This window comes from Sparus aurata, chromosome 3, assembly GCF_900880675.1.
Source record: "Sparus aurata chromosome 3, fSpaAur1.1, whole genome shotgun sequence".
In the NCBI taxonomy this organism is placed as follows: Eukaryota; Metazoa; Chordata; class Actinopteri; order Spariformes; family Sparidae; genus Sparus; species Sparus aurata.
The window spans coordinates 10,430,945-10,445,343 of NC_044189.1; the positions used below are offsets into that span (position 1 = coordinate 10,430,945).

Genomic DNA, 14,399 nt, shown 5'->3' on the forward strand with positions numbered 1-14,399 from the left:
TATCAGCAGTATTTTACAAGCAGTGTTGTAAAAAGTACCCAAAAGTCATACTGTTTCTTTGTACATCTCTTGTATTAAAGTATTACTTAGGTAAATGTGAAAGTCACCTGCACAAATATTACTTAAGTAAAAGATTTCAAGTGTCTGATATTAAACAAGCGTAAGTTTCAAAAGTAACTTTCTGGCATTAAATATAAAGAGGACTGTCAAAGTTTAAGTATATGGAATCAAAAATAATATATGTTTACATGCACATATAAACTGTATAAACCGTGAGTCAAACAATGACCCGCCTGGCCCATTATCGGAGAGGTTTTCCAGCATTGCTCTGATGATCAGAATCAGGGATATTTTCAAAAAACAGTATTGCTCATTTAATAATTTAGCATCGTGCTGCTCTTTTTCTTATGCAATCTGCAAACTAAAGCAGAATAAAAAGTATAATATTTGCCTCTTTAAATTTAGCAGAATGGAACTTAAAGTGAAAGTGGCTAAAAATGGAAATACCCAAGTAAAGAACAAGTAACTGAAAATCATACTTAAAGCACCATTATGTAGAAATTGGCGTTTTATGCAACACAATTGTCGTCAACACAAATCCTCCTCCCAGGTCTGCAACAATTTGTCAGACTTAATATACTGGTTACTACAAACAAAACTCATTACATCATAACATTGTTATGTGTTGAAAACGTGTATGTTGAAGTAAACATGTATGTAACGCCGTGATCCTACCTTCTAACTGAAGTTACATAGTGCAGAAACAAGAGACAGAGACACCATTCTCCCGATTTCAAGACACTGTACCATTAGGATCCTTACATGATGCTGCTTTAACTCCAGCCATCACTATTTATAAAGAGAAGGCTTTACATTTGGGCCCCTATTGAGCGCCTGTTGGCTTTTCCTGGGATTCCTCCTCCTGGATCTCATAGCTGTTGTAGAAATCTCTGAGTACTGTGAGCTGTACTTCATAGCTGAAACACTGATTTCTGATATTGACATCTGACAAGATTGATTGATTTCTGCAGGCATGCCATTCAGTACCTGTGACACTCGTCAACCCAAAACAAACACACCTCTGAAGAGTTTGAACATCCTCACACTGTCTCTCTCACAACACACACAAAGAGCCATGTGATGACAGGCTTTATTAACCAGTCCTGCAGGTTGAGACCAGAACAACACGCCTGAACAATGGCGCCAACGCCTCCTCACATTCATTTCAAATACAGTACATACAAACATGCACTCACGACTTACGGATGAGCTCACCCAAAAATGAAAATTCAGTCGTCGTCTACTCAACATTATGCCGATAGGAAAACAGTCCTGCAAGCATTCTCCTAAACAATTGAAGTGGATGGGGACAAAAGAAACATAAATGGCTCCGGACAGCTCTTTCGGCTTAAACCATGTCTCAGGAAGCACTGAGGTGATTTGAAAAGACTTTATTTACACCGTTTTACAAGTCGAAACCTTCACTGTAGCTGCTAAGCTAAAAGTGTTAGCGCTCACCTCATACAAAGTGGGTGCAAGAGCTCAATCACGTGTAGATGGTGTGATTAACATCTTTTCAAATCAACTCCGCGGATTCCACAGACTTGGATGAGCTGTATGAAGCAATTTCATTTGTATTTCTTATTCCGTTTTTAAAACCAGTCCCCATTTACTTCAGCTGTTTTGTAGAATGCTGCGATGCTGAAATGTTTTGTGGACAATGTAACTTCTCCTGACTTTCTATCAGCGCGACAGTGATCATGACTGAATTTTTCATTTTTGGGTGGATTTCATTCACCAGCTTTCTGGATTTTGGTCCATTTTAAACAGACTTGTTGATCCATAAATCATCGGTTTCCATAAACATTTGCACTCTGATGAAACATATTATTTATTCTCAGTACGAGAGAGGCTGCTGGTCAACTCAGGTAGAGTGAGTGCAGTCGTTAAACACGCTTTCTTTGGTTTGTTCTGATTAATAATGGAGTGTCAGGCTGGCTTTAACCTGTTTTATTTTTTAACCCAGAGATATCAAAGCATTAGATGCTCCCATTGTAGTGATTATAATGTGGCTTGCTTGCTGAGCTCTTGCTAGAAAAGGAAAGTGATTTATTGCCTCACAAAAAAAGCATGGAAAGCACCTCAGAGACACTGTGTTCAGTCTTCAGTGTGGTCTCAGATATAACCCCTCCAGTGAAGCACATCGTGACATGCACAAGAAAACATCCACAAGCCTCATCGAGACTTCTGCAAACTGTTGCTCGAGTAGCATGAGCAGCGCTACACAGTAGGCTGCAGGAGCTCCTGTAGCTGACACAAAGTGTCCTTCAGGGTGACGGCTAATGTCTCTGCATGCGTCTCCTCGCAGCAGTTGAAGGCGGTGATGGAGAAGTGGACGTGGTCGGCCTGGGGGTTGTAGCAGACGGCGTAACCGTCGGGAACGAGCGGCCCGAAGCACATCACGCTGTCTGTGTTGGCAGGCACCTGGAGGAGAGAGAGAGGATAACATGAGACAATGTAGCGACAGGATGAAGAGCGTTATGGTTGAAAGCAACTATGTTTCTGCCACAGGAACTTTCCCCAGAGACAAGGAACCTTTGGAGGTACCGGGGTCAAAATTAGGTTCCTGGAACATGCCCGAAAAAAAAACAGTCATAAACATATTTTGGTGGTTTCTAAAATAAAAACAACTGAGGGAAATTAGTTTGTCTCCCCAAAATAAGGAACAAAAACATTTCAGCACATGGTCAGCAGAATGAAAAGTTTTCAAAAGTTTCATTGGGATGTTACTCCTACGATTATAGGTGACACTTCCAGTACGGATCTCGCATAAGTAAGCATCGAAAGAACTGAACACATGATAACACCGCTGACCCAGACCTTCATGAACGAGCACTCTAAAATCAAAGATTAGCGTCCTATCACCATGGAATACACTAGTTCACATCACGTTAAGGGCGACCTATTTCAGTGTCCTTGATATAAAAACATTTCACAACACATTGTAAAGGGATAAAAGCAAAAAATGTGACTTAAAAAAAGGGAAATAAATCAGGCAATAAAAATCACATGAGCCGCTGATGTCAGGTGCAAAATCAGCAGGAAGAAAAAGTAGGATGTTGAGGAGCAATTAACCTACATGTCTGAATGTCATCATAAAAACAACAGAAGATTGGCATCTTGATGGCTGGAAACTCCCAAACTGTGTTGACAGTAAACGCATCGTATTAAAAGAACATCAAATGCTCCAAAGCAACCCAAACACTGCCCACATATTTACAGCCTCACTACAGAAATTCCCACTTCCTGTTGGACCGTCGTCACCTTCCGTAAACAAATCACACACACCTGCCCTGTCCGGAGCTTCCAGTGTGTTGCCAGGCCGTACGCCGTATCCATGAAGATTTTGGGGACGCTCAATCCTTCCTCGATGGCCTGAAGCTTGAGACCCAGCAGGTGGCTGTCAATGCCGTGTCCTTTAAGCGCCTGAACAGAGCATGAAAAATAAAAGAGTTAAAGTGTTTATGAGTTTGTAACGACAAAAAAGACAAAAGCAGTTGAGCGTTCACTTGTTATCTACCTGTTTGGTCAGAGCTGCATAGGTATCGACAGCCTCTCTGAACAATTGGAGTTTCGCTTCCCGCTGCGACACAAAGACATAAAATATAAAACCACGTTTCTCCTCCTATCACCTGAACACAACCAAACAAACTGAAATTAATCCACAGTGACGTTTCTCACCGACACAGACGGATCGTCGAAGGCCAGAATGAACTTGAGTGTCTGATTTGTGGGCGAGCGGATGTATTCTGTCCGTCCTCCTCGAAACATCCTCTGAGAGATAATATCGCAGGCAGCACAGGCTTCGTTGTGAACTCTAGCAAAAAAAAAAAGGGGCGAAATCTAAAATCACAACGACTGCTAATTTCAAGATCTATTACTCATGTTTATTCTGATCAAAACGACAAAGAATACATAAACAAATTATCTAAATGAGGAAGTCTGACATTGTGGCATCCCCTAAAGACACACTTAGAACAAAGCTGGGCCTCCCACACAGCACATTCACAACATTTGTTTATATTCTGTCAAACTCGCACCATTGTAAGTCATGCCGAATTAACTATCAGCAGCTCCAGTTTGCAATGAACCCATGGATGTACAGACAACTACCACTGGACTTATAAACTGAATTTCTAAGGCTGGTTTGGAATTACAAGTAGTTTCTTTTTTTGTGATGTATAATCTTGGCTAATTTATGGACATTTATTGTCAATGGAAAAAAATGCTTCATAATAACTCACATGGGGGTGTTTTGGTTGTTGTGCTCATAAGTTTATCACTACATCTGATTAAAAAAACAGTGCCTTTATATTAAGAGAAAATAAATGACTGTGTTTCCCTTCAACTCTCCTCACATTCTGTGATAAAAAAGAATAATATATCTTATCATCACGGACCTGTAGTAGGCGAGCTGCAGGGCGACCTGGATGAAGGAGTGCGGACTCAGCTTGTGCTGCTTGGGAAGCTCCTTGCCGAACCTCTTGAAGTTGAACACGTTCACGTCGAGGTCATTGATCAGTCTGCAGGAAATATAAAACTTTGTGATTAAATCATTCTTAACTGAATTTATCTAATGTTTATAACCTGCTAATGATTGCTAATTAGGTGGAAGTAAAGTGAAGTGTTGCCAGATCAGACCCTCAGATCCCCCAGTACTTTGAGCTGGGGTTACATCTGTCCAGCTCAAATATAAAAGGCATGATGAAACGCTTTAGTCATAATTTACATGTTACACGATCAGGATGATTAGAATGACTTTTTTTATTACACAGCAGCATTCAAAGGTATCACAATAGCACTTTCCTAGTGTTGTAAGAAGGCAGTTGATGTAACAACAGCTTCCTCAAGGTTACATTTACACAGGGAAGATAAATGTGTTTACTCTCGTGTGGCTTTCCTCATTTCAGCTCGGTTGAATTTGGAGGTAAAGGTAAACATCTAGTTTACAGTGTGCAGCCGGGCCATTGTTTTCTTATCATCCCGCCTGAGACTGTACATTCAAAGTAAACCACTCCATGCTGTTCATGAGGGGAAGAAGAAGTGAGGAGCTCACATGTCGAGGTTCTGCTTGGCGTGCTCGATGTCCCACTTTATTTCTCGGTCTATGTGGAAGTAAAGCTTCTTTGGCATCGGTAGAGGGACCAGCGGAGCTCTCTTTGGGTCCGGTTTCTCACTGCAGTCAGGAAAACACACAATAACTCAAGAGTATGAGTGTTAAACACAAATCCAGCCATTTTCCATCTCATTTCCACCTATCCTCACAATCTATCCTGACTAAATCTGTACATTTCTTCACTCGAGGCGGAAAAAGACGCCGTAAAAAAATTGCACTTCTTTACAAGGAAAGAAACAACTTCATGAGTTGCATTCAGAGCCGATTTAACAAGAAGGCTCAAATAGTTAAGAATTGTTCTGGGCAGCATTTTATAAAGTTTATATACTGTCTCATAACTCAACAACTCACAAAATGTAACATTTTTTAAAGGGAGTCTGGTGATACTGCGGTTACAAGTTCAGTGGCTGGATCAGTGTGTTCACAGATGTCTGCTGCTGACACTGGCAGGTTAAGAGAGCCCCAACATGTTATTTACATCATCATGGGATCACTCAGGATGGACGTTAATACCAGGTGTGAACGGGGCCTTTATCTCACCAGTAGTCCAGGATGTGATCCAGCAGCGTTGCTATGGGCGGACCCTCAGCTGTGGCTTGTTCATATAGAAGACCCCAGGAGCCATCCTCGCCCACCACAAACTACTCAAACAAACACACAGTCAGCTGCTCCATCACCAGACTAATCAGAAACAGTCTTAACTTCTCAAACATAAATACTCGTGCCGCTTACCTGCAGCGTTTTATCAAACCAGCGGTTTCCACTGTTGGAGAACGTCCCGCCTCCGTGAAGAATCTGTGCTGCCTTACGGCTGGCGTACCTGCCAATCAAAGATAGAACAAATAAAATCAACAAACAGAAAAATACTGGAGTATTTCCACTCTCTGTTACTTTATAACTCTACACCACTACATAGTTACAAGTTACTTTTACACTAAAGAAAAGATAAAAAGCTGATTATATTATGATGCGGCGGTATATTACTAATTCTATCCAGTAGTTTGCAACATAACTAAAATGCTCTCACATGTATTTGTCTGGATAAAAACACAATATTATAAAAGTCTAGAGAAATACAACACTTTCAATGGAGGCATCATACATAACATAACATTTTAAATTCAGGAATTTAACCTGTAATAGACTATTTTTCAACATCTTTAGATACAAAGCTGCAACAACCGGAGCGACATTTCAAATGCAGGAAGTGACAACTGTATATTGTTGCCTAAGACCGAGCGTCAACAGACAGAACAATGATATCTGAACACACTCAGAGGAGATTACTCAACACATTTAGCAAACACAGAAATACCTGAGTGTCAGACAGAGGATGGTTGGTTGTGTGTGTGTGTGTGTGTGTGTGTGTGTGTGTGTGTGTGTGTGTGTGTGTGTGTGTGTGCGTGTGTGTGTGCATACTTCTCATCTGATATCCTCATGACTGGAGAATCCAGACACAAGGAGAACAGTCCCGTCTCTATCAGCCGCACTGATTCCTTGTTCAGTTTATCTGAGTCACAGAGACAGACAGAGGAAAAAGACAGAAATATCACAAACACAAACACAGACTATTTAAACATTTCAGTTAGACACATTTAGCAAAACATGCAGAGATTTATCAGAGTTGCAAGTCAGGATTTGTTGGCCTGAAAGACGTCTATTATAACATTTACATACTTTACCTGATTTAGAAATCACACAAACATTAATGAACAAAACAAACCTCACACGTCAGATTGATTTCCTAAACAGGATGGATTCCCAGGTTTGAGTTTATGCCAGTGTGACGTAAGAAAAACATTTCAGACATCTGAGATATACATTAGGAAGGTAATAAATCAGCCACAGTGATCAAGAAAGTCAGACTGTCTCTATGCATTCTTTACAGAGAGTCTGGCAACGTAGAGAAGGGCAAGACGTGTGGAAGAACATTTAAGTTGAATGAAATGAAAAAAAAATTTCAGTGGAATTAAAGTAAAGACATGAATCAAATAAAAGCTACGGGACAAGTTGGAAAACGACCAGCTGATAATACTCCAAACACCCATTTGACGGGAGTAAATGTACAATGTACAACAGAGTCACCAAGATAAATGTTGGCAATTTGTGTTTCTGCAAACCACAGCTATGTTGAAACATATCATTTCTTTACGTTTCATTTATATCTTATATCGCGATAATGCTGTCATAATGATATTGTCGGTCAAGCCACAATAACCACTTGGTTAGCTTTAGGAAAAGATCATGTTTTGGCTACAAATATCCACTTCTGTCACCACAAAACACAGCTGATCATGTCCTGACTTCTTGTCAAAACAAACAGGCTGAAAATTGTCTTGAGATCGCAGTGTGTCACTCTCACTAATGTTGAAACAGTCTTGAACTGTGGTCACCGGCTTGGCAAACTTCTCTCTACACTCCTCCATCACCTGACGTGAGAGTCAGGTCATAAAAGTGTAATGTGAAAGTGATTTGACACGTTTTGAACTAATCTGAACCCATCAGTGTTTTGCACAAGCGTTGACTGCCAACATATTCTTCCTGCCGACTCTCGTAGTACGTAGCGCTGCGCTGTACCTTTGAGCAGGCGGTTGTAGGCCTGTCCCCACGTGTGACGGTGCTCGCTGGTCAGGATTCCCATCGGCTCTTTGTCCGTCTTCCAGGACTGAGATCTGATCCGCAGCAGCTGACTGTGGATCTGACTCTCCGTCATGCGAGAGCCGTCGCTGTTGTAAACCTCCAGCTGGAAGAACTAGAAGAAACAAAGGAGGCCGTGATTGTTACGCAACATCTGATGTGTCTGCTAGGGTGAAGCTTTTTTTAAGGGTGTGTTCATAGTAAACATATTTGTGCTGATTCGTTAAACCTCTGGAGTGTTTTCTCTTTCACAATCACCAACATCTGCAGAGCTGCCGCTGCCAACACAAACTGAATATCAGACACAAGTGACGCTTCTATTCTTTACATTTGGGTTTGGAGCCGATACTAACTGGTCTATTAACCGATTACTGATCCAACAGCAACTATTACGCTAAACAACACATTTTTATATCAGTTTTTATGCAACAGTGTCCAAAATGACTTGTTCTGACTTCTCAAATGGGAATATTTACTGTTTTTTATATTCTACCATAATAGTCAATTGTACAACTCTTGGTTTTGGAATGTTATACAGACAAAATTAGCAATTTTAAGATGCCAATTTGGGCTTTGGGAAATTCTGTTGGCATTTTATTGTCAATTTATTAATTATTTAATCAGCAAAGAAACTGATCTGAAAATCTTGTAAGTATTTAAGTCATTTAATTGAAAGAAAAAAGCCAAATATTTTGTAATTTCAAGGTGAAGGTTACTAAGGGTTGAAAGCACTCGGATCAGGTTTGTTTTGATTCCTCTCTCTGCCAAAATTTCTGATCTCACACAATGACCTGCTGCCAAAAGATCTTCTTGTGCGGTCATGTGACTGCTGTTCTCAAGGTGCTGCATGTTTCTAATTGGTTTAAATGTTCAGAAAATAAACAAACCACAAAATAAAAAAAGAAAAAAAGGTGTGACTGCACAAGAACCAACATGACGGAATGCTGTAAAACAACAAGAGGGAGCGAAATATGAACCCGACAGCGTCATCTATCGCCGGCTTGTCCCACCTGGTAGTTCCTGACGACGGTGATGTGCGTCGGCGAGCGGCGGGAGCGGCCGTAGTGGGCGACGTAGTCGTGTTTGGGCCCCGGGATCCTGCAGGAGGAGAAGAGGAGCGGGTAGAGCTCCATGCACAGAGGCTTCCCTCGCAAATCATCCACCGGCAGCTGCCCGCTGATGGAGACAAGAGGACAGATGTGACTGTTAATATCCAACTTCTTTAGTACAGTTATTATAATTTTTTTGGTGAACATATGCTTTACTTTTTCTTAATTTTTCTGATCATATTTTTTTTTTTATTTTGCATTTATTGTTGTCAACATATTTTTTTTATTTATTTATTGAGTCATTTTTTTTATTTGTTAATTCTTTATTTTTTATGTTTTTTTCTATATTTGTATTTTTTATTTGTTAATTTCTGAATCATTGTTTTTTTTGGCGGGTTTCTGAAGAAAAATTTTTTATTACATTTTTAGGTTTATTTAGTTTTCAATTTGTTTATATTTTAATTTTTTTAAATATATTTTCAGAATATTTTATTTGTTTAAATATGCATTTTTTTTATTTAGTGTCTTCAATGTAAATTTTTTCATTTTCATTCATTTTTCTCACTGTTTTTTTATTTTTATTTTTTTCATATTTTGACATGTTTCTTAAATGTATTTATTCATTCATTTTTTTCTCAAATGTTTCTATTTATTCATTTATTTATTTATTCATATCTGCTCGGGACGCACCAATCTCACATTTATTTCTACCCAAAAACAAATAAAAACCCACAACAGAGGCGTTTTGTGTGTCGTCGTGTGCTGTTGGCTTCACACAGATTCAGCTACAGGCAGTGCGGGCAAATAAATTTAGCCACAGATTAACTTCATCGAGCAGAAACACAGACTGATGCCAGACGAGGTTTTAGGTTACGGGACCGAAATAGAAGCCGGAGAAAGTGACTGTAACTAACAACAGATTACTGCAGGAGGATTACTGCAGAACAAAGGTCGACAACAGTTTACAGCTCATAACTGCCTATAATGATCAGAGCAGATCATCATCAGCAGCTGGTTACATTTGCTGTAATGGGATTACTTTACAGGCTCTAATACTTTCTGTATTCATCTCTACAGAGCAGAAAAACACACGTCCGACCATTAAATATGACTTTTACTGAGGTCAGTGTGAGATATAAATGTTTCTGATACATCGGTAACAAAGTGTGTTTACCCAAGAACTTCATTTAAGTACAATCTTTAGGTTCTTTACTAGAATATTTTAATTTTATGCCACTTCCTAATTCTACTCAGCAACACTTTGGATTGAAATATTTCACTTGATACTCAATTTCTTTTATCTGACATTAGATAAAAAAGATTATTTTTCATACACAACACAAGATTAGCCTCTAAACAACATTACAGGATTATTAGAAATTAATAATCCTATATTTCATATAAACACCATAAAAAGGGTGAAAGATAACCGTTGTTACTTTAATGTCATTTTTCTGCATACATCTGAACTACAATACTACTTCCACCGCTGTTATTACACTTCTACTTCTACTTACGTGTTGATTTTGGCCTTGAAGTCGAGAACCGCCGCAATCAGTTTGGATGCAAACCTGCGTGGAGACAAACAAGATTAACACGTTAATCATCTCCGCAAAATGTGCTCAGAAGCTGTCCGAGTATTTTTACAGGTGTTTCGTTTAATGTTTTTCTGTCTGTGAACACATTTAATCTTCTTTTTTTGGGCACATGTTATCTTATTCTATATTTCAACTTTTACACGTACGTCGAATTCTACTTTTTCTTGATTCTATTTTGTATGTTTCGTATGAGCTCTGCTGGAGGGAGCCTGAGAACAACTGCTCCAATGTCATTGCTGCATAAATTACCAAAGAATAACTTAATTTATGTTGTGTTCAGCTGTTTCATTATGTCACAGAGGTGGAAATCAATCATGTACACGACAAACAACTCATATTTCAGCCAAATCTGCTCAGTGCGAGGAGCCAAATCAAGCTCAACCAACACAAATTTTTTTGGGTGGCGATGCTGAGACCAATATTAGGAAGTAAAAATTCTGAAGATCAATATATCAGCCTGTATACACACTTTATTGTCCAAAAGACTAAAAGAGTAAACTTTGAGACGCAGATATGGATAAACAGAGCAGGATAACTCGTCAGAATCTAAGAAAAACAACCAAATTCAAGCTTGATGCAGATAAATGTTCTCGTTTCATGTGATTATTTTGTTTAAAGAGTTGTTTTGTTTCCTCGTCGTGAGATGGAGCAGATCGGCAGGTTAGAGGGTCTGAATGACAACAATGATTTACAGAATAAACAGGTGTTTGAGTGCAGATCATGTTAAAGGTCGACATCCTGGCAGAGCGTCGTCACCGGGAACGTGACAGCAGGAAATAAACACAATGATGATGCTGCGTGGACTGTTCTGCACACCGTCTGCGAGATAAGTGAACTGCTTTAGGATTGGGATCGAATTCTACTGACTTCTGGTACTAGTTTCTCTCTACAGATGGATGCAGTCAAACAGACATCTCGTTACAATCGAGTGTTTATTGAAGAAGAAAGCATGATTTAAATTTTTCATTGTGATGAAAGAGTTTTGACAGCCCATTCACCCCTTTTAAAAACATACACAGAAGTCATTGATGGCATGACGGCAGCTATGAGTGTCCACTGCTGTGCTGTTAGTCTATGTGTGTGTGTGTGAGTGCGTGCGTGAGTGCGTGTGCGTGTGTGTGTGCGTGTGGTGCTGACTCACAGTAGCTGACTCCTCCAGCCATTGTAATCTCTCCTGGGCAGAGAGATGGCCGGGTTCGAGTGCACGGGCAGCGGCTGTCGGCTATCCAAGTACGCCCACTGCACCCACCAGGGAGCGATCTACAGGGGAGAGACCACACACACACACACACACACACACACACACACACACACAGGGTTGACATTAAAGTCACAGTAAACAGAGATGATGACATACAATCTTTGAAAAACCTGATGTTAGCCCGATGAGACAATCTCATCTACATAAAGAAGGATGTGTTTTCAGCCCCCTTTATTTATTCAATACATAAACATTCTGAACCCACTCATTGTCAGGTTCATGACATTATTTTGGGTAACTACTAGAATAAGTGTACATGCTTTCATTCCAGACAGCCTCGTCTGTCAGAAACACTGTTTTAGCTCCTGTCTCTTTAAGACCTGGTCTCCTCTGATTGGTCAGCGCACAGACGCCTGACCCGGCACCGCTAACAACAACAGAGTAGCTGTGCTAAATCACGCATACGTGCTAAATAGGTCGTTAAAACCATGCAAATCTGTGACATGGTGATGTACTGTGATGTCACAAAGTCAGAGAATTAAAGGCGGGGTTACTGACGAGGCGTTTCAGGAGCAGTGTTTTCTGTGGGAGAGAGGAGCTTCTGTTGGTGGGAACTCTGACCTTTTAACTTTTAAGATCGTTTACATGCACGAGAACCTGCAGAACACACTGAAACAAAAGTCCACAATATGACTCCTTTAATAGATTCCTAATAAGAGTTGTTAAAAAAATATCTGAAACATTGCAAACTAGATTTTCTCTCTACATTTTCTCATAAATCATTGCATGAACTTGAACGAAGGCAATGAACTACATGTGCACCATGACTGTCACTCACTTACTATATATTTCACTGCTTTCTTTACTGACGTTTTTCCTTTTTTAAATTAATGTTTTATACATTTTATTTTGTTTGATTTGTTTGTATCCTGTTTGTCTAATGTTTTCTGCTGAGTGCTTTTATTGTGAAGGGCTTTGCAACTTTTTTTTTTTACTTGCATTTAAAGCTGTTATACATTTTTAAAGTTAATATTACTTTTTCTGTGTGGTGCAGGGAATCAAACTTTTTCCAAAAATCTAATTTCAGGGAAGAAGAATAAATTCTCACACACACTTTTCACGTCTGTAGCTGTAGATTTAACAATAAACGTCAACATTATGTTCACTTGTGTTGTGATGAAGGTGAAGGTCTCTGTGACTGTAACAGCAAACCTTTTTAATAAATCTATCAATGCAAAGTTAAGAAATTGACGCAGGAAAGTTTTATCTAGCGCAATGTTGTGTAAAAGTGTGCCGTTACTATAATGATAAATTAAGGACTGTGCAGCCTTTCTTCATGTAGTTTTAAGACCTCAGAGCAGGTGGAGCTTTGTTTTAGACTGATATATTTATGCTTCACCCCCCCCCCCCCCCCCCATCCCTCTCTAACACCTGTCACATCACAAACGGACCCAGTTCTTGGTGCTTCTGGCTCTCCTCTCCAGACCCATCTGCAGCTTTGCACCGAGGCCTCCCGGCATGCCGAACTCCTGCACCATCCTGCGGGTGTGGTTGATCTCCTCCGGGGGCAGCAGGGGCTCCAGGGCCTTAAGGTAGGCCTGCAGGGTCTGGGCCAGAGGGGGCACCGGCTGATTGGGCACTGAGGAGAAGAAACAGGGCTCCTGTCTCGAGGACACCTGGAAGAGAGGGGTGAGACGTTCAAGGACTCCCGATGTTAAAAGTGTTGCACTGCAAACTGCCCTGAGGACAAATTAAATTAAAACATTTAAATATTATTACAGTGCTGGTACAGTAACTCCGCATGTCCGCACAGTGTCACATTTTGACCCCATGCCAATAACAGCAGGGCAGGGCGTATCAAAATAGGAAGTGTGAGAGATATGATTGTGGAAACACGATCCTCTGCTTCTTAATCGTTTACAGCCATGCTTGCTATAATAACTACACCGTATGTGAGAGTTCAGGCCAGTATGTCAACAGTGAGGCTCTTAAAAGTGACACTAAAGTCTTAAAAAAAACAGATAAACACTCACCCGAGACAGCCACGCTCTGCCGCTTCCTGCGTGAATTTTCCTCAAAATCATATTTTCCTTAAGTCATAAAACCCGCTGAGCGTCGCATCTGCTTTGCTTTTTATGTTATTATAACTTTTCCCCCCACAAGAGTCGGACGGTCAACAGAAGTCCGGCCCTCCGCCCGCTTCCTCTCCGCGGTGGATGAAGATGAGAGTCGTCATCGCTCGACGGGTCCTTAGTTTGAAAACATCCGCGCATGTGTTGGTAAAAACACAAGCAGGGTGAAGTTGTCCGTGTTTGGCTCGTTCAGGGCTGCGGGCATGCAAACATTCACGTACCGAGGTGAACTGGTCCGACTGACGCTACAAGTCTGCACACGTGTTGACGTCAAAACTGTTTCCGTACACAGCAACGTGACTCCGCGCGCAGCACCGCGTCCCTCCGCAGAGTGTCGCTGTGACACCTCAAGATGGCGCCGAGTGCAGAAACTTTAATGTAAACAAGGGCATTACTTGATATATATTCACTTAACACCTTAAGTAAAGCTAATTCAATTAAGATGATTATATCATTTTGTTTGTTTCAAAGGAGATTTTTGATATATTTTGATTTTATTGATATAATTCATTATTATTATTTATTTGTGTGTGTGTGTGTGTGTGTGTGTGTGTGTTTCTTTTTCTCGTTTGTTATTTGAAGATGTTAAATAAAGATTTTTGATTT

At 40.3% G+C, this 14,399-nt stretch overlaps 1 protein-coding gene across 1 annotated transcript; it reads right to left on the reverse strand.

The window, feature by feature from the left end:
• Window positions 1-550: 550 nt before the first annotated feature.
• cratb (carnitine O-acetyltransferase b) lies at window positions 551-14,078 on the reverse strand. The gene is made up of 15 exons (XM_030412318.1): window positions 13,695-14,078; window positions 13,113-13,337; window positions 11,602-11,720; window positions 10,380-10,433; window positions 8,824-8,989; window positions 7,754-7,928; window positions 6,596-6,686; window positions 5,909-5,996; window positions 5,717-5,817; window positions 5,117-5,236; window positions 4,461-4,583; window positions 3,742-3,877; window positions 3,581-3,643; window positions 3,349-3,486; window positions 551-2,484 (listed from the first exon to the last, which is right to left on the reverse strand). Exons 1-15 carry the CDS (start codon window positions 13,743-13,745, stop codon window positions 2,281-2,283), a joined length of 1,854 nt encoding a protein of 617 aa, XP_030268178.1. The 5' UTR covers window positions 13,746-14,078; the 3' UTR covers window positions 551-2,280.
• Between the last annotated feature and the right edge of the window lie 321 nt (window positions 14,079-14,399).